Genomic DNA, 20,233 nt, shown 5'->3' with positions numbered 1-20,233 from the left:
TATTATGTCTATACTTTTACTACTCTTTTAATCCATTTCGGTTCTGTTTGGCAGAACTTAGGCTGAAGTGTCATCCCGCACCCTGAACCATCTGTCATTCTTCATGCCGCACCCTGATTTTTTATATGTGCTGATTCGATACACAAATTAAATTTTTTTTTCCGCCTAGCCTTTTTTGCAGGTTTCCAAGTTTACTTGATGACATGGCGCCGGTAATAAGTTGATTTGGCTTTTTTCTGACGTGGCTTTATCATATTGGGAGGAGATTATTTCGATCCCTTGCTGATTACTTCAACGACTCGCAACAACAAGCCAGACGCCGAAAACCAGACCTGCATTCTAATTTTCTCCAGCATCCCGCCAAGAAAGAACAAGTTTTCTCCACCTATTCCGACAACCATCCGGGTGAGAAAGCGGCCAATAAGAACCCATACCGCCATGACCATTCTGTGATCGTTCATATGTGTCGATTTCTGTCACGTTTAGTTTCTCGGGTGGAGTGATTATACAGTAGTCTGGATTCCAACCAAATTGCACACGTGGGTGATTTTAAAGATTTTGACATAATGAATGAGCATATTTAACTAAATTGACTCCTTCAACCACAGATCATTTCTCATCATAATGCATGGAGAACCATGCATTTGAAACATATGACAAACTTATCAAAGCTCAAGCAGGTACTTGGAGATGATTCTCCTTGTAATTATTGAGGAAATCACTCATGAACGTACAAGAGGAATGCAGTGGGAGGACGCTTTGGAGCTCCAGAGTCCTTCTTCGCCTGCCCCGGCCCATCTTCGTTGCATCCACAGACCGATGCGAGCGTGTTACCCTGGCTGAGAATAAGGTTGGTATCTCGTTTTGTACCCCTGAACCAGGCCGGTGGGAGATCAGTTCGCACAACGGTGATAGTTACAGCTTCATTTTTTCAAATTTGAAATTTATGATATACGAAATTTTTCATTAGGTCTCCTGGTAATGCTTTCATGGAAGGTGATGCTCCAAGTGCTAGTTATTTCTTAGTCGGTGCAGCTGGTACTGGGAGTACCATCACCGTTAAGGTTGTGGAACGACGCGAGCAGGAACGAGCATCCATCACAGCTGAAGTCTGAGTACAGGAATGCTACAGTTGGTACGGGAAGGTGGCGAGGACAATATATACGACACGTACTTGCCGTGGGTGGCGTCGCTCGGGATTCGAAAGAATATTCCGGTGGTTTCGCTTTTCACGATGTCGGCGGCCACGTTTTCGGAAGAGGTATTTCACGATGTCGTCGCTTTTCACGGTGTCGCTCCGTCGCTCGGGATCTCCTGGTTCAGAACGGTCAACATTTTCGGATTACCATTCCCGGCCACAATGCCTGCCATGTCATACTTTCAATACCTATCTAAAGAAAGTAATAAAAAAAAATAATAATAATAACTCCACATCAGCATTTATAACCGGTAACTTGTTGCAAACCTGCAAAAAAGTCTAAGCGGACAAAAATTTATAGTTTGTGTATTGAATAAGCACTTATGAAAGGTCAGGGTGCGGCATGAAGAATCGCTATTGGTTCATGGTGCGGGATGACACTTCAGCCCAGAACTTATTTAGGAGCTTATAGCTTATTTTAAGCTACTAAATAAGCTATAAGCTCTGTTTGGTAATGTTCCCAAAATAAGTTCCTAGCTTAAAATAAGAGTTTATTTTGGAACGCTACCTAAGGTAGCGTTTCAAAATAAGCCCCTAGCTTCCTAACTTTTTTTTTTCCATCTTTATCCTTATTATTTTAAAGAAATGACATAATTTACCTTCCCAATTAAAATATTTTTCTCTTCTCCTTTATCCGCAACTTTCACCGCATATTATTATTATTATTATTATTATTATTATTATTATTATTATTATTATTATTATTATTATTATTATTATTATTATTATTATTGCAACAATATTGCTACTTCGTTATGATATGCTAGATCATGATTATGCTAATAGTTTTATTTCAAAATGTTAATTTTTTTTAAAAACAAAATGTTAAATTTTAATATGTAAACAAACTAATTTAAATTTTATGAAGATGTCCTTTTTAGTCTTTTTACATTTATCAGCTTATCAAAAAACTAATTTTACCAAACACTTTCAATCATAACAGCTAGCTTAACAGCTCTTCAGTTTTCAGCTCCGAGCTTATAACTTTTCAGCTTTCAACTCCTTTTCAGCTTTCAGCTCCTAGCTTATAGCTTTTCTTCAGCTAGGTTTGCCAAACAGAGTCTTCATGTGTCTGGTTAGTTAACAAGGTTTGATTGAATTTTTTTAAATACATCTATAATGCTAAGTATAGTATTAGAATATAAATTTTATATATTTAAAAATTATATTAAAAGTACTATTATATAAATAAATAAATATATATATATATATATATATATATATATATATATATATATATATATATATATATTTAAAAATATTATTGAATTTTTAACATATATGGTTGTCATAGCATGTAGAGTTGTAGATCATGGGTAATAATGATAATAATATAATATTGGCTTATTGATTATAGTGGCTGCCGTATTTACACGGACTAGGGAGTGTAATAATGGAGTGGCAGCAATTTAGCTAAATATGTACCTACTTCTGCAAATAATTTAAATATATATATATATTTTTTTTGGTTATACAAGAAAGCTATAATCACTATCCGAAGATAAATGTGTAATTTTTATTTCATACTTGTATAATAGCTTACTTTATGCTAGGGGCTCAACTGATAATGTGTTAATAAAAAAATTAAACTGTGACTTTCAAATACGATATCATGTTACGTTGTACACCTTTTTTAGAGTATTAAAACTTTTTTTGGTATATTTGATGGCTTAAAACAATAAATAGTACTAATTGATATGCACTCGTACGCGCTTGACTCAATGGTTGAGTATGTAGTATTTGTGAGAAGAAATCAGAATTTAAACTTTGACAACAACAGTGTAAGGATTATGCTTAAAGTAGGCAAATTCCTTCTGCGCACCGGTATTTGGTGCAATATTCTGTCAGACTGGAGTGTGGGACCGTCTGATGATTTACATCTTCAAATGTTCTCTTGGACAGGAATGTGGGGTCCTTGAAGTTGAAGATTCAACCTTCTAGGAGAAGAAGACTAATTCAGATTCGACCCGCCATCTTGTTGCATGTGTTATAAATACACAACAAACAACACTACTTGAGGCATGATAACAATGATACCAATCCTCAGAACATAATATGTATAGTATGGGTCTTCTGCTGTAATTCCGATGCCAAAAATGTTGTGGTCTCGCGCTCCGACGTTTCCGGCGGACGCCGCCGCGTGCATGGCGGCGTTGATGGTTTCCGTCGTTTTTCCGATGCTGCTGCTTGGGCGGCGCTGCGAGGCGAAGATAAAGCTGCCGCCGGGAGTCGTCGTGGAGGGAGTTATCGTGTTCGGAGACTCCATCGTCGACCAAGGCATGAACAACAATCTCCAGACCTTCGCCAGGTGCAATTACCCTCCGTACGGCCAGGACTTCGCCGGCGAGATGCCCACCGGCAGGTTTTGCAACGGCAAGACGCCGTCGGACTTCATAGGTACGTAACTAATAATATTTTATTTAATGTTCTCAAAAAATAATATTTTATTTAATTTAATGTCTCATTATTGATTGAGGGGTACGATTTCAATTCAATTCGAACTAAATGAATCGAGTACACGGTACAAATTGAAGATTAATTTGAATAATTCATACAATTTTTTTTTTTGGACTACTGTTCATCAATATACTTTTTCACCCATACAGTTCCGATTAAAGTTTGGAATTTTAGAATTTTAGCATTGAATTGTATTTAATTAAAAGAGGAAGAGTGGGCATTCAACACACTATTTTCACATTTTTTTAAAATTTTAAATACACCATCAATAATTGAAAATTGATATTTTTCTTCAATTCATACTTTATCTCTCCAAATGGTTCTTTTTGGTGATTGGTTTGGTGTCACCATCCTAGACAGGGTTTGTTTGAGTGATAACTAAACCTTTTTGTTATTCGTTTTGAGTAATAAAAATAAGCTTGTCATAAAAGTAATATATTAATTTGACATTATGTTATTAGTCAACGAGTAATATTTACTAACACAAATTTTCTTGAATTAACTAATAACAACCCATATTTGATAAAATTTTAGTTTAAAGTTCAATCTCCGTGGTTTGGGACTTTGGACAGTTAACTTATCTATTGACCTTTTCAATTTGAGACGGTCAACTATGAGTAACATATTCAACTTTATCTTCTTTGTGGGTTCTTTATTGACTAATATTATAAGACAGATTTTATTGTCAATTTTGAATATTAGTTGTAAACTTTTTCGTAAATCAAATATTTTAGTTAAAAAGTTTAGTCAATCCAACAAATTTCATATTTATTATTACACATTCAATACTCCAGCGGAAGAATTGGGAGTGAAAGAGCTGTTGCCCGCTTATTTTGACCCGAATTTACAACCCGAAGATTACAAAACGGGCGTGAGCTTTGCATCCGGAGGCTGTGGATTTGATCCTCTTACAGCACAAATTGCGGTAATTTTTTTTTTTTTTATTTTCAAGTTTCTTCTATTTTTAGTCGCTCAATTATAATTATATTTTCACTTGTAATCATGCACTTTGATTTTTTTATTATTATTTTTACATTGGTCATGTTTGGTAACATAGTTAGTTTATCAACTAATTTTAATTTTTTTGACTACTATAAGCTGTTTGACTCAGTTAAATAATCAATATGAGTGTTTGATTAATTAGTTTTTTGTAACAACTTAATGCTCCAAAATGTTAAAATACAAGCAGCTTTTTCGATTCATTTTTTGAGAACGTCATTTAATTTGCATGTAATCAGCTATCAACGAATAGCTAATTTACCAAATACTTTTATATAATTAGCTATTGTTATTAAATAGTCAAATTTACTAACCCAATCAGTTAAAAACTATTTACCAAACATGGTCATTGTGTTTTCGAATCTTCCTAATTTTTAAAGTAAAAATATGTAGTAATAATTTGTTTTTTATATATAAAATATTTAGACAGCTATACCCCTTTCGACGCAATTAAACTACTTCAAAGAATATAAGGGAAAGCTAAAGGAGATGGTTGGTGAAAACCAAACAAATTACATTATAGAGAACACACTATTTGTGGTGGTCGCCGGCACCAATGACGTCCTCAACACCTATTTCTCCCTCCCTATCCGGCGTTACAAGTACGATATTAATGCCTACGCCGATCTTATGATACAAGGAGCCGCCGATTTTATCCAGGTAATTAAATTCGTTTATTGTAAAGTACGCTTTTCTACATTTGTAACTCTTTGATAAGTACGTTTAAGAAAAAAAAAAAGGAAGACAATTTTAGTCATTGAAAATAGCTTACTCAATCTCTAGTTATTTGGTTTGTCACATTTAGTTGCTCAATTATTATTGCGGTGAAGAATTTAATTAGCCTTTTGGTGACAAAATTTGTTTGCTCCCCAATTGGAGGGAAAAAAGAATAAGGTAGTAGATTGATAAATTATAAAAATAATTTTGTGGAGCAAATGTTAGTTGTCATTGAGAGGCTATATCTGCCATCGACATGATAATAATTGAGAAATTAATTATCATTATCGTTGATTTTTTTTGAAGGAATTGTACGACTTGGGGGCGCGACGGGCTGTGATTTTTGGTATCCCACCAGCAGGGTGTGTGCCCTCTCAGAGAACATTAGCAGGAGGCAAATCAAGGGCTTGTGTAGAAGAGTATAATGAAGCTTCACAAATAGTGAATTCCAAGCTCTCAGCTGAGATTGATTCTCTAAACAATAAATTGCCACAATCTACCATTGTTTACGTAGACATATATAATCCCCTTCTCGACCTCATCCAAAACCCTCAAAATTATGGTTAGATTACTTTCACTGGTTAAATTTAATTGAGTCATTAAATTGATAGAACATATAGTATATATAGTAAACAACTAAACAAAGATCTAAGTTGTTTATTCATGTGTGATTGAATTGGTGTTAGGATTCGAGGTTGCTGACAGAGGATGTTGCGGGACTGGAGTGATAGAAGTTACGTTTTTATGCAACAAATACACCGGTACGTGTCCTGACCACAATAAATATGTGTTTTGGGACAGTTTTCATCCCACAGAGAGGGCTTACGGGATTCTTGTGCATCAAATCCTCCAAAAGTATGTCTACCGTTTCGCCTAAACAAATTGTACGTCAACAAATAGTTTACCTCAACATTGGACACGTATATATAGTTCATAGGAACAACTTTATGTTCTTGTTTGTAAGAGTTCCCTTTATTTTTCTTCTCAAGATTTGATTGAAGGATGGGGAAAAGAAAAAAGAATGTATGGATTTGATTTTTTGGTGTATTATGATAATTTATAAAGACTTTGATTATATGAAATTAAAGTATGTACATATGATATCACTTATTTGATAAAATATATATTATTGATACAACTTTTTGTATATATCAATGACTCAAAATTTGTAAATAAATTTCATAATACGATGTAAATATCTCACAGATATAAGAATTATGCTTCATTCATTGATAATTATTTTCGAGATAATGTTTGATTATTTGGTGGCTGCAATGCACTCCATGTGATCCTATCAAAATTATCAAATCTTTTATCGCAAAATCATAAAACTTACATATATAACTAAATAATACTAAAATTGTACTGTAATATTTAAACTAACTAAATTAAATTTAGTACTATGAGTCTATGACTGTGAACCTGCATCTATCTATATTTTAATATTGGCACTAGGAATGCACCGAACTAACTAAATTAAATTTAGTACTGTGACTGTGAACCTGCATCTATTTTAATAATGGCATTAGGAATGCACCATTGCTTTTGTTAGAATTAATGTTTGTGTTGGTCGAGTTAATCCCTTGATCAAAAAATTGATTTGGTAATTATAAAGTTTCAAGTTCGATTTTATGTGAAAGTTGTTTATTTATCTTTTTGACCTGAGTCAGTCAATTATAAGCAACATAAGTTTTACTAAAGTAGACTTCATCCCGAGCACATCTTCAAGTACCAGTTAAGGATTTTGCTGTATTTACTTATAAATCAAAGAATTCAAGTTGGTTAATTATATCACAAAACATTATTATATTGCATGTCAGATGAATTTTTAAAGATTTTTTACCCTTAAAGATTATATTGTATTTATAATATCAACCAGATTAACTAAATTAAGAACGAAAATACTTTAGTGATTCACATAATGTTAATAGTGAAAATCTCTTATGATATTTCCATTAAGATGAAACTAATTCATATTCGATCATGTTTGCAAAGGTCTGGGCAAAGGCAATTGATGTAATAAATACAGGGGTTTCTACTATATCGTAAGGTACTGAGATTGGTTCTGGCTACAGTTTCTTCACTCAGTCTGCTTGTTGGCCTGGTTTAATTTCTTGAGTCCGATTAACGTGACTGTGTGTCAGAGGTTCCTTGAGACTGGTTTGTCCACGTGTCCTAAGATTCCTAATTCCTTTAGGTGTGTTGCCACCAAGTTCGGCTTAGGGAATTAAGCCTTGGGTTCCAAGTATTATAGGTCGGGTGAACGGTCCCGACCCTATGCGGCTTGGGCAGTCCGATCAACACTGCTCCTCGCTTGGCCGATCGGACCGCACTTAGTCTGGATTTAGGTCGGGTAGGCGAACAATCCAAGTTGGCAATCGTCGAATCGGGCTCCACCCAAATATTAGACCGATACCAATCAAGTGTATACTACGACTGGATAGGAGATAATCCCTATCACCAATGTATCCCTACCAAATAGTTTACCATAATTTACATTCAAATAAATTACATTAGAAAGACATTGTGTAACAAAATCAATATAAAGATATAAAGATGGTTGACAATTTGACACCATCTTATACTTTTGATTTATAGGGGCATGGTGGAAGTGTGGAACTATTGGGAACCCTCGTGTGACACTGTCACAGTAAGGTATGGAGAGTCTCCATTCTCGAGTATCAAGAACTGATGAATTTCCATTCTGAAAAAGTAATCATACTTTAATCTCGACAGTGCGCCACCATTCGTCGTCTCTGAAGGCAATGCGTCTGAATTCCACTACATTTTCCGGCTGAATCTTCCGATTTCTGCCCCAATTCCAAGCAAACACAAAAAGAAGCTCAAGTCAAATCCCGACAATGCATCTTTGATCTGCACAGATTCGGATCCGTTCCAGTTCGCAACAGCTCGGGAAGCAAAACATGGCGCTTGGAGAGGCGGCGACGGTGGCGCAGCTGGCGGGGCTGAGCGCCGGCGCACTGATCGGGCTAATAGTGAGAGCAGCCAACACCGCACGAATGCACAAGCACAACTGCAACCAGTTCGCGCAGCACGTGAAGATGATCGGGAATCTTCTGGATCAGCTCAGGGTTTCTGAGCTCGAGAAGTACCCTGAAACCAGAGAGCCATTGGAGCAGCTTGAGGATGCTCTCAGGAGGGCTTACCTTCTCATAAACAGTTGCCAAGAGCGGAGCTATTTCTACCTCATTGCCATGGGGTGGAGCATTGTTTACCAGTTCAGAAGGGCCCAGGAAGAGATTGATCGATACTTGAGGATCATCCCTCTCATTGCCCTTCTTGACAATGCTAGAGTCAAGGTAGACATACTTTTGATGCAAAATGTTATATTTTAAAATCAATATGCAATATTATAAATTGAAGAGTTACTTAACAGAAACATTGCAATAGTTAGGAGGGAAAGTGTAATACTTATGAAAAACTCGAATCCTTTCAGGATATGTGAGATGGTCTCAGTAAATTTTGCCTTCTTGTTTTGATTTGGGACTGTTTCTCATGTTCTTTGTGTATATTAGCTGTGGCTGTTCCTTTCTGATTGATCACTTTCCTCTTTGTTAAAAGAATTTCTAGGCAGAATGAATATTACTCCCTCCTGAAAGAGGTTAAGAAATTCAGTAGATGCTGTAAAATTTGGTGCTGGATTTTGTGTTATGGTCTGCAGTGTTATCTTACTCTGTTGAAATTTGCAGAGAAGGCTAGAAGATATACAGAGGGATCAGCGCGAATATACGTTGGATGAAAATGACAGAAAAGTGCAGGCTGTGATTCTGAATCCACAACCTTCTAAAAACGACAGAATTGTGTTGATAAAGAACCTATCTCGTTCTTATCCCAATTTGCCAGTCAATGCAGCGCTCAAGAGTGAAAGTAAGAAACTCCGGGTAGAATTACAACATTCACAAGCTAATATGGACGCAGGTCAATTCGAAGTGATTCAGCGTCTGATTGAGGTTACAGAAGACGTGGCGAGTAGTCTGTCAGCAGAGAGTTCACCCGTGAGAAGTGCAAAGAAATTGGAGGTGAATGTCGAGAATGACTCTAAGCTAACAGAGAGTCATAAGACTGAACGGTTGGTTTGTTTTTAGTTCTCAATCTAATTACATGTTGGAAGTGCCCATCAAAAATATGAAATTGTTTTCAAGAACAGTACTCTAACTTTCTCAGATATGTGAGCTTTTGTTAGTTCTTTCCTTCTGATTTCTGAAAACTATCTTACAGGAAACTTGCCTTTACTCTTAGGTCTACCTGCTCCCGTTGTTGTTAGTTTATAATTATTCTTATGTAGGCATATTTTGTGTGTGTCCTAGAGTTCTGTCGGGACATAATCTTGGATCAACTAAGAGCTCGAGTTGGCAAGAAGAGTGGCAAGCAGATCTACTTGGATGCTGTTCCAAGCCTTCCTTGTGTATGTTGGTGCAGCTACTTCGAGATTACCTTTCCATTAAGTTGTAGTGAGTCATAGATAATCAGTATCCACTTATTGATCTCCGATATTCGCTATATATTGATTGCCACATCATATTTTCAGGTGTGAAGACTTTCTTTTGGCCATGTGGAACTTTTGCGAAAGTTGCATCAGTAGCTACTGGAAAACAAATCAGTAAGTGAATCTCGACACCTTCCCCCTTCATGTATTCAGCTTGTTCAGAATCGAAACAAATGAATTACAAATTACGAGAAATATGTTCTTTTAATTGTTGCAGCTTCAGCAGAAGCTTGTAACGAAATGATGGCCTATTCTTTAGTGTTATCGTGCTGCTGCTATACATGCTGCATCCGGCAAAAGCTCCGTAGGGTTCTCAACATTAAGGTACCTCGTATCATTAGCACTTTGAACTGGGAAGTCTTTAAGCAAGCAACTAAATGCTCCCGGTTTACTGTCTTGCCTTTGTAATTTCAAAAAATTGCTTACTGCTTCAAATTGATGACAAGGGTACTGCGTTCTAGATTTGAATTTACTCCATAGAAGCATTGTAGCTATTCGTTTTGTGAATCCGTTAGACAAATAATTTACCCGAATCTGAACATTGTTTCATTTTGTATTGCTGCATTTTGACCTGCAAGACTCGTCGGGTTCTAACTCAGTTTTCCTTCAGGGAGGTGCTGTTGATGACTTCTTGTCGCATCTCCTGTGTTGCTGCTGTGCATTAGTCCAAGAATGGCGGGAGGTGGAGATCCGAGGAGTGCAAGGTAAACACGCGATACCTACTTTTTGCTCGTTTAAAACATTGGAATAAAACTCCATATGATGTGCATTGTCACAAGAAAACTTGTTTTCACGAGATAATTTCTTTCTTTCTGCAGGAGTGACGAAACCTGGTATGAACCCTCCCCCATCTCAGAACATGGAGTACTAAAAGACTGTTCTTTATTGACTATAAGTTGCTATAAGTTATCATCCATCATTTGTACATGAATCTTTCTATCTCATATATATATATATATAGCTTTGATTTACGGGAAAGCATGTAGCCACTACCCGAAGGTGCTCTCTATATATGTATATATATGCAGCAGTATTACATGACCCAATCTGTGGCTGAACTGTGGAAGTGTTGTTGTAGACTTGAAGTGTTATAATTCAAACATAGTTATTGATGCTAAACTGCAGTGTAATCACAACTTTTCTGATCTAAACTTGATCTTAATTTCCTCTCATTTGATATTTTCTCCAACAACAGATTTAACCTATTCTATTATTTACAGCCTTACAGGTATTAAGTAAAAAATAGGTCATGCTAATAACTTTGATTTTGTTTATATCACTTATGTGAGACGCTTTGTGAACTCGGTAGCTCATACTATTGTTCGAGATTCAGGATTTCATTCGGAACAGGGTGAGTGGACATATGTTCCTCCCCGTTTATTGTTGACGTTTTAAACGCTTATTATTGATATTTTATTTGTTATCTTAAAAATAAGTAATGATAGGTCAAAATGATTTATTTTGAAGTTTTTTGTAATTCAATAACCTAACTGCATCCCCTGAAAAATTTGATGACTCGTTTAATCCATTAACCAAAAATAGTTGTTATACCATGGATCAGGGTTTACCAAATTGTGAATTATGTTTTTAAATTTTGAAAAATTGTGAATACAATATATGATCATCATAAATTGTGAATTTTTAAAAGTTAAATTGTAAATTGTGTATTTTTGAACTCGGCTCCTTGTAAGGTGAATCCGGATCCATATAATAATTTGCCAACCAAAAAGGATGGTCCATAATTGAGTGGGTGAAACATGATCGAGGTGGACCCGAGTCGACAAAATAATTTGTCAACCAAAAAGAGATGATCCGAAATTGAGTGGGTTATATGTGATTCTTGTACCTAAAAGATCACATGTTTTAATTTTTATTAACATTTTTTTTATTAAATATGTACACTGAAAAGCTATTTATAGTGATTTTCTTTGTCACTAAAAAAAATAAAATCACTTAAAAATACTTTGAATCATCTTTTGGCACATAAATTACAAATAATAACAGAAAAGGAAGCAAAAATATGATTAGGGGTTAGATCAGTTATAACAAAATGAGAATTAGTTTTTTACACCCAAAAAAAGAAAATGAGAATTAGTTTCGGAGTATAACCGCTTCTATAAAATCTTTCTACAAACCGTCTCGACGCTCATAATCGCAATTTCCTGTGTCATTTTCCCCCCAAAATTCCCCAGAATCACTAACTGCTACCGCAACGATGTCATCGGAGGCTGCGGAGGAGAAGAAGGTGAAGGTGAGAAGTTCCGATGGAGAGGTGTTCGAGCTGTCGCAGACTGTGGCTCGGCAGTCGGAAACTTTAAAGCACATGATCGTAGACGATTGCGCCGAGGACTGCATTCCCCTTCCGAACGTCACCGGAAAGATCCTCGGATTGGTGCTTGAGTACTGTAAGAAGCACTCCGTGGTTTCGAGTGTGAAGGAGCTCATAGCCTTCGATGTCGAGTTTGTGAAAGTCGACCAGGCCACTCTGTTCGACCTCATACTGGTAATTTTATGATTCTGAAGCTTTAAAATCATTTATATTCCCCAAGTTTGTTTGTTGTGATTACATTATTTGTATTTGCATTGCATTTCGATGATTATTACCTTGCTTATTACTGTGAAATAGTAGGAACTCAATGCTAGTTGCTTCGTTTTGACTGTTGTGTTTTAATTGTTCTTGATTTTAGCTCAGATCTCTCCGTTTCATGAACGGCTGGTTTCTCGATTACTAGAAGTTGTGTTAGGTGTAATTAGTTAGGTAGTATACTAATTTTGAATTCTCTCCCCTTCATTCCCATAAAAAGAACTGAATGCTAAATGATGATAGTGCTCAAATGATGTAGTATTTGATTGTTGTTTTCTGTTAGTTCTCTTGTGACATGCAAGTATAGATGAGAATAACAATTGTTATTAAAGCATATCGGACACTTGAAAGCTCTATTGCAAAACATTGAAACAGTTGTGCTAGTTTTAAGAGCTGAGTTTATCTTCTTTTTCTTCTTTTTTTCCTTGTGGAAAAAAAACAAAAGATAATGAATACTTAGTGTTCAGACTGATATGGCATATGATTGGTGTTTTCAGCTTATTCTATTGTGACATGCAAATATGGATGACAAATAGCAATTGTTATTCAAGCATATCAGTACATTGTTAGCATCATGACATCATCTACTGTAGCTAAGATGATTATCACACTTGAAAGCTCTACTGGAAAACATTTAAATAGTTGCTAGTCTTGACTCTTTTGAGCTGAATTCATCTTATTATTTTTCTTGTGAAAAAAATGAATTATTACTTGGTTCCCTTTTTAAACTAAAAGGTAGTGCAATGATGAGTTGCTTCATTTCAAATGTTTAGCCTCGTGGTTTTTATGATTAAAACTGTATCAATGATTACATTTTATGATGAATGAATGTAATACTTGTGTTTACTTTAATTTTAGTTTTCCTTTCTCCCTTCTCTGTTTTCTGTTTTTTCAAATGCAATTCCAAGTAAATGCATTTTCTGTCTTTTTGTTCTTTAATTTTCCATTTCCCGGGTTAGTAAATAAACCCATACATGTGATCCTTATGGAGTTATGGTTGTTATGTGATCTTTTAGGCACATACATGTGATACTTATGGTTGTGTTATTTGATCTTTTAGGCTGCGCACTACCTGCGTATTCCTTACCTTCTGACTCTGACTTGCAAAACCTTGGCGGATTCAATCAAGGATAAAACTCCAGAAGAGATTCGCGAGGCATTTAACATCAAGAATGACTATACCCCCGAGGAGGAAGAGGAGATCCGTCGGCTGTACTGGTGGGCTTTTGAGTGATATGCTAACTCTCTCCATTTATGGCTGATTCTGAGTGATGCTGCAGAGCTGGTTTTAATCATTTGTGTGATCTGATTCACTGAATGTTATATTTCATGATGTTACTGTGCTTTTGTTTTTTCATATTGACACTATCCTGATTTTGTCCTTTATTTTGGACCTTTTGGTGATCTCTAAGCACTTGCAATGGAAAATATTGTGCTTGTAGCATATGCTAAGCAGCTTAGAAGATTATATTAGTATACTTACTGCGGGCAGGCTCCCCGGTGGCTTTGTTATAGGTTTTGTTACCAAATGAAGCACTTGCCACTGGAATATTACATAGCTGAATTGCGTTCAACTTTGTACCACATTACGAGTCTGGAAAATTGAAATTTGTCTATTTTGAAAATCTTCGGTTACTATATTATGCAATCGGTATATGCTATTGTTATATGGATGTCCACACAATTGTGTGGACCATCATGATGCGCCTCAAATATGTATATTGTCAAATGACCATGTAGTAGAATTAAAATAATATTTTAGTGTTGTTATAATACACCTATTGTATGTACAAATTAAATATGTATTTTATCAAATAAATGTGTTTTTGATGCGTATAAATGAAATTGGAATAAGGGCCAAATAGGCCACCCAACTGCACACCAAAGTACAATTAGGTCACTGAACTCAAAAAAGATGCAATTAGGTCCTTAAACAATACAAAATTATGCAATTAGATCCAAAATAACCTGTTTACATAAAATTGTAAGTTACCGATTTAAAAAATAATTTTTAAAACTAATTTTAAATAAAATAATTAAAATTGAATTTAATTTCGGCAGTTAATTTTAATTAATTATTTTATTTAAAATTAGTTTTAAAAATTATTTTTAAAATTGATAACCTACAATTTCAGGTAACATAGATTATTTTGGATCTGATTGTATAATTTTATGTTCTGTGATCTAATTGTATTTTTTTTTTATTCGGTGGCTTAATTGCACTTTGGTGTACAGTTAGGTGGTCTATTTGACCCTTATTCCAATGAAATTAGATTGCATATATGTGAAACTAGTGTGTGAGTGTGAAATGAAATTAAAAGAGAGCTCATACATGCCCTGGTCCATGTAAAAATTTACCTACTATATAAAGGTGCTCACAGAATCTATTCATGTGTAATGACCTACTAATTATTGGTAACAATTAGACTTATACAATTGTGTTAGTCACGGTCAGCCTTTTACAATTGTCTCCAGCCGCCCTGCAGGGATGACACGAACGAAGTTTTGAATATGATTAGGGGTTAGATCAGTTATAACAAAATGAGAATTAGTTTCGGAGTATAACCGCTTTCACCGCTTCTACAAAATCGTTCTACAAAACGTCTCGACGCTCATAATCGCAAATTTCCTGTGTCATTTTCCCCCCAAAATTCCCCACAATCACTAACTGCTACCGCAACGATGTCGTCGGAGGCTGCGGAGGAGAAGAAGGTGAAGGTGAGAAGTTCCGATGGAGTGGTGTTCGAGCTGTCGCAGATTGTGGCTCAGCAGTCGGAAACTTTAAAGCACATGATCGAAGACGATTGCGCCGAGGACTGCATTCCCCTTTCGAAGGTTACTGGAAAGATCCTCGCAATGGTGCTTAATTACTGTGAGACGTGCGCCGCGGCTTCGAGTGTGAAGGAGCTCATAATCTTCGATGTCGAGTTTAGGAAAGTCGACCAGGCCACTCTGTGCGACCTCATACTGGTAATTTTATGATTCTGAAGCTTTAAAATCATTTATATTCCCCAAGTTTGTTTGTTGCGATTACATTATTTGTATTTGCATTGCATATCGATGCTTATTAGCTTGTTTATTACTGTGAAATAGTAGAAACTCTATGCTAGTTTCTTCGTTTTGACCGTTATGTTTAAATTGTACTTGATTTTAACTCAGATCTCTCCCTTTCATGAAAGGCTGGTTTCTCGATTACTAGAAGTTGTGTTAGGTGTAATTAGTTAGGTAGTATACTAATTTTGAATTCTCTCCCCTTCATTCCCATAAAAAGAAGATAGTTATACAACTGAATGCTAAATGATGATAGTGCTCAAATGATGTAGTATTTGATTGTTGTTTTCTGTTAGTTCTCTTGCGACATGCAAGTATAGATGATGAATAACAATTGTTATTAAAGCATATCGGACACTTGAAAGCTCTATTGCAAAACATTGAAACAGTTGTGCCAGTTTTAAGAGCTGAGTTCATCTTCTTTTTTTCCTTGTGGAAAAAAAAAAACAAAAGATAATGAATACTTAGTGTTCAGACTGATATGGCATATGATTGGTGTTTTCAGCTTATTCTATTGTGAGATATAACAAATAACAATTGTTATTCAAGCATATCAGTACATTGTTAGCATCATGACATCATCTACTGTAGCTAAGATGATTATCACACTTGAAAGCTCTACTGGAAAACATTGAAATAGTTGCTAGTCTTGGCTCTTTTGAGCTGAATTCATCTTATCATTTTCTTGTGAAAAAAATGAATTAATACTTGGTTCCCTTTTTTAAACTAAAAGGTAGTGCAATGATGAGTTGCTTCGTTTCAAATGTTTAGCCTGGTGGTTTTTATGATTAAAATTGTATCAATGATTACATTTTATGATGAATGAATGTAATACTTGTATTTACTTTAGTTTTAGTTTTCCTTTCTCCCTTCTCTGTTTTCTGTTTTTCAAATGCAATTCCAAGTAAATGCATTTTCTGTCTTTTTGTTCTTTAATTTTCCATTTCCCCGGTTAGTAAATAAACACATACATGTGATCCTTATGGAGTTATGGTTGTTATGTGATCTTTTATTCTTTTAGGCACGTACATGTGATACTTATGGTTGTGTTATTTGATCTTTTAGGCTGCGAACTACCTGCGTATTCCTGACCTTCTGACTCTGACTTGCCAAGCCTTGGCGGATTCAATCAAGGATAAAACTCCAGAAGAGATTCGCGAGGCATTTAACATCAAGAATGACTTTACCCCCGAGGAGGAAGAGGATATCCGTCGGGAGAACCAGTGGGCTTTTGAGTGATATGCTATAACTCTTTCCATTTATGGCTGATTCTGAGTGATGCTGCAGATGCTGGATAGCTGGTTTTAATCATTTGTGTGATGTGATTCACTGAATGTTATATTTCATGATGTTACTGTGCTTTTGTTTTTTCATATTGACACTATCCTGATTTTGTCCTTTATTTTGGACCTTTTGGTGATCTCTAAGCACTTGCAATGGAAAATATAGTGCTTATAGCATATGCTAAGCAGCTTAGAAGATTATATTAGTATAATAGTATATATACTTACTGCAGGCTCCCCGGTGGCTTTGTTATAGGTTTTGTGTTACCAAATGAAGCACTTGCCACTGGAATATTAGATCATAGTTGAACTGCGTTCAACTTTGTACCACATTACGAGTCTAAAAAATTGAAATTTGTCTATTTTGAAAATGTTCAGTTACTATATTATGCAATCGTTATATGCTATTGTTATATGGATGCCCACACAATTGTGTGGACTGTGGACCATCATTATGCGCCTCAAATATGTATATTCTCAAATGATCATGTAGTAGAATTAAAATGATACTTTAGTGTTGTTATAATAAACTTATTCTATGTACAAATATGTATTTTATCAAATGAATGTGTTTTGGATGCATATAAATGAAATTAGATTGCATATATATGAAACTAGTGTGTGAAATACTGAAATAAAATTAGAATAGAGCTCATACCCTGGTTCACGTAAAACATTTACCTACTATATAAGGGTGCACACAGAATAAATTCTATTCATGTGCAATTGTCTACAAATCATTGGTAAGAATTGGACTTATAATCCTTTGGTATCATTTTGTGTTAGACGGTCAACCTTTGACAATTGTCTCCATCAAGAACCACACGAAGAAAAATGTTTAAAGATCTAATTTTTTTTTGAAAGGATTTAAAGATCTTTTTTTGAAAACCAACCAAATGATTGTATTAATGAATCAAAGCTGCAATAGAGTCAGGAGGGATAGAATCCCAATACATAGACTGGTCCGGTGAAAAAACTAATGAAGCTAGAGTATGAGCATGCAAATTAACATGCATAGAAACATAACTTAATGAGCAATAATTAAATAAAGTCATAGATACCCTATATTGGTCCACCACGACCCCAACATAGGATAATATAGACGTTGATTCTTGGCGTATAACATTCCGAAATTCTGTACAATCCATGAGAAGATCCACCGTTGTTACGTTTTTCTCCAACAGCCAGGATAGAGCCTCCTTATAGGCTAGTGCCTCCGCCATAAGTGGCGAAAAGCATACCGGCAACTTTCCACTTCGTGTCGCCAAAAACGAGCCTTCCGGCGATAGTAGCACCACGCCGTAGATCGCCTCCCCAGTGGCCTGCCGGAATCTCGCGTCCATGTAGCATCTCCGCCTGCCGTGATCCGCACCCATTGGCACTGCAACCGGGATGGGCTGAGGGGGCCGAATGTTGGCCTGCCGATACGAGCTCAAGGCGGCCGCCGCCCTCTTCCATACGCCGGCGGGATATGGGAGGGCGCCATCCCAAACCGCCGAATTGCGGCTTCTCCATAATTGGTAAAGATCTAATTAGCTGTGCATCGAGAGGATTTTGACAATAATTAAATTTGTAACCTTTTGATACCCAAAAAGGCTAGAATATGTCATTTTATGTTTATAATTGCTAGCCTTCTACAATTGTCTCCATGTAGAAAAATGTTCAAAAAGTTAATTATTTATGCAATAAACAAAGCTAATTAATTGTGCAATAAATTTTATTGAGAAGACATTTACCTTAAAAATAAGTAATAATAGGTCAAAATGATTTATTTTGAAGTTTTTTGTAATTCAATAACATAACTGCATTCCCTGCAAAATTTGATGACTTATTTAATCCATTAACCAAAAACAGTTGTTATACCATGGATCATGATTTACCAAATTATGTATTTTTAGTATTAGAATGCAAAACATCTAGAATATAAATTGTGTTTCTAAATTTTGAAAAGTTGTGAATACAATATATGATCATTATAAATTGTGAATTTTTAAAAGTTAAATTGTAAATTATGTATCTTTAGACCCAACTCTACCTTGCAAGGTGAACCCGGATCCATATAATAATTTGTCAACCAAAAAAGGGTGGTCCGTAATTGAGTGGATGAAACGTGATCAAGATGGACCCGAGTCCACAAAATAATTTGTCAACTAAAAAGAGATGGTCCGTAATTGAGTAGGTTAAATGTGATTCTTGTACCTAAAAGATCACATGCTTTAATTTTTATTAACATTTTCTCGATTAAACACGTACACCGAAAAACTATTTATGATGATATTCTTTGTCACTAGAAAAAATAAAATCACTTAAAAATACTTTGAATCATCTTTTGGCACATAAATCTATATCTATATATATATAAAAGTAAAATCCTCCTACATCATTTTCCCGCCCAAACTTTTTTACTCAATTACTTAAATATTTTAATTTTAATTATTGGTCAAATAATTAATAAACCTTATTTGGTAACCAAATATTTAATGAAAATTAATTAACATATATTAATATGTTAATTGGTAATAATATTGCATATTTATGGTATTGCATATGTGAATCCTATGCAATACCATAATTAAGACAGAGTATATATATAAAATCAGTATCCGTTTATATTTTTTAATTTTAATTTTAATTGTAAAATATTTACAGAGTATTAATTTTATATATGGTCAATTTTTTGTGGTTTCTCCCTGTACTACTTGATCAAAGATTCAAGAATCAGATTCTCTCTCTAAGGGTTTTTCAAGAATGGTGGATTTCCTTTCGTATGTATTCTCTCTTGATTTTTTTTTTTTTTCAATTTCTGAGTTTTCTACATGTATGTGTATGTTTATCAACATGTCTTTCGTGTGCAGACATTTCAAAAGCGAATAGAAATTTTCTCATGACGTTGGACAAAGCTTTATGTATCCAACTTGGGAATGAAGTTTCGAACAACAATATTTTTGCACATTCTCTCTGGTGTATTTTTTTAATTCTTATTTCAAATTTATTCATACACATAGATAATCTGGTTGTGTGCATGCATCCTGTTTTCATATATTGGTTCTTTGAATTCGTCCACACGTCACATAGATAACTTGCTTTGTTTTTTTTTTTTTTTTTTTTTTTTTTTTTGGATTTCCGATATTTAAATAAGAAAAGTGGTTTGTAATAAAAAAAAATGTTGATATATATATATATATATATATATATATATATATATATATATATATATATATATATATATATTTTTGGTGGAGAAGATACAGATCAATCTAGAAAGATTGATCGGGAAGCACTAGAGTTCGTTGCTCATCAAGTGGATAAAGTTTGAGAAGGGACAGATTCTGTGTATATGTAAAGAGATAGGGAAGCCGGATAAGAATACAGTAAAACCAAAATGAAATTCAAAGCATTTTTTAGTTTTCAATATATCAAAGTTTTGAGCTTTGTTT

At 34.9% G+C, this 20,233-nt stretch overlaps 4 protein-coding genes across 4 annotated transcripts; all 4 read left to right on the top strand.

Moving 5' to 3' along the window:
* Positions 1-3,224: 3,224 nt before the first annotated feature.
* On the top strand, positions 3,225-6,453 carry LOC109153320 (GDSL esterase/lipase EXL3-like). The gene is made up of 5 exons (XM_019301214.1): positions 3,225-3,595; positions 4,450-4,580; positions 5,081-5,314; positions 5,678-5,933; positions 6,058-6,453. The coding sequence occupies exons 1-5, from the start codon at positions 3,286-3,288 to the stop codon at positions 6,246-6,248; spliced, it is 1,122 nt and encodes a 373-aa protein (XP_019156759.1). The 5' UTR covers positions 3,225-3,285; the 3' UTR covers positions 6,249-6,453.
* Positions 6,454-7,952: 1,499 nt separating this feature from the next.
* LOC109153354 (cell number regulator 13-like) lies at positions 7,953-10,997 on the top strand. The gene is made up of 8 exons (XM_019301272.1): positions 7,953-8,026; positions 8,108-8,691; positions 9,082-9,461; positions 9,700-9,797; positions 9,921-9,992; positions 10,096-10,202; positions 10,489-10,582; positions 10,697-10,997. Exons 2-8 carry the CDS (start codon positions 8,296-8,298, stop codon positions 10,747-10,749), a joined length of 1,200 nt encoding a protein of 399 aa, XP_019156817.1. The 5' UTR covers positions 7,953-8,026; positions 8,108-8,295; the 3' UTR covers positions 10,750-10,997.
* Positions 10,998-12,053: 1,056 nt separating this feature from the next.
* Positions 12,054-13,906, top strand: LOC109153356 (SKP1-like protein 1A). The gene is made up of 2 exons (XM_019301274.1): positions 12,054-12,381; positions 13,523-13,906. The coding sequence occupies exons 1-2, from the start codon at positions 12,094-12,096 to the stop codon at positions 13,694-13,696; spliced, it is 462 nt and encodes a 153-aa protein (XP_019156819.1). The 5' UTR covers positions 12,054-12,093; the 3' UTR covers positions 13,697-13,906.
* A 1,181-nt stretch (positions 13,907-15,087) lies between these two features.
* Positions 15,088-17,020, top strand: LOC109153357 (SKP1-like protein 1B). Its single transcript, XM_019301275.1, has 2 exons — positions 15,088-15,432; positions 16,579-17,020. Exons 1-2 carry the CDS (start codon positions 15,145-15,147, stop codon positions 16,750-16,752), a joined length of 462 nt encoding a protein of 153 aa, XP_019156820.1. The 5' UTR covers positions 15,088-15,144; the 3' UTR covers positions 16,753-17,020.
* The last annotated feature ends 3,213 nt before the right edge of the window (positions 17,021-20,233 follow it).

Source organism: Ipomoea nil, unplaced genomic scaffold (genome assembly GCF_001879475.1).
Source record: "Ipomoea nil cultivar Tokyo-kokei standard unplaced genomic scaffold, Asagao_1.1 scaffold2480, whole genome shotgun sequence".
NCBI classification, from domain to species: domain Eukaryota; kingdom Viridiplantae; phylum Streptophyta; class Magnoliopsida; order Solanales; family Convolvulaceae; genus Ipomoea; species Ipomoea nil.
The sequence above is the reverse complement of the archived record's forward strand: the minus strand, read 5'-3'. Positions and strand labels throughout refer to the sequence as shown.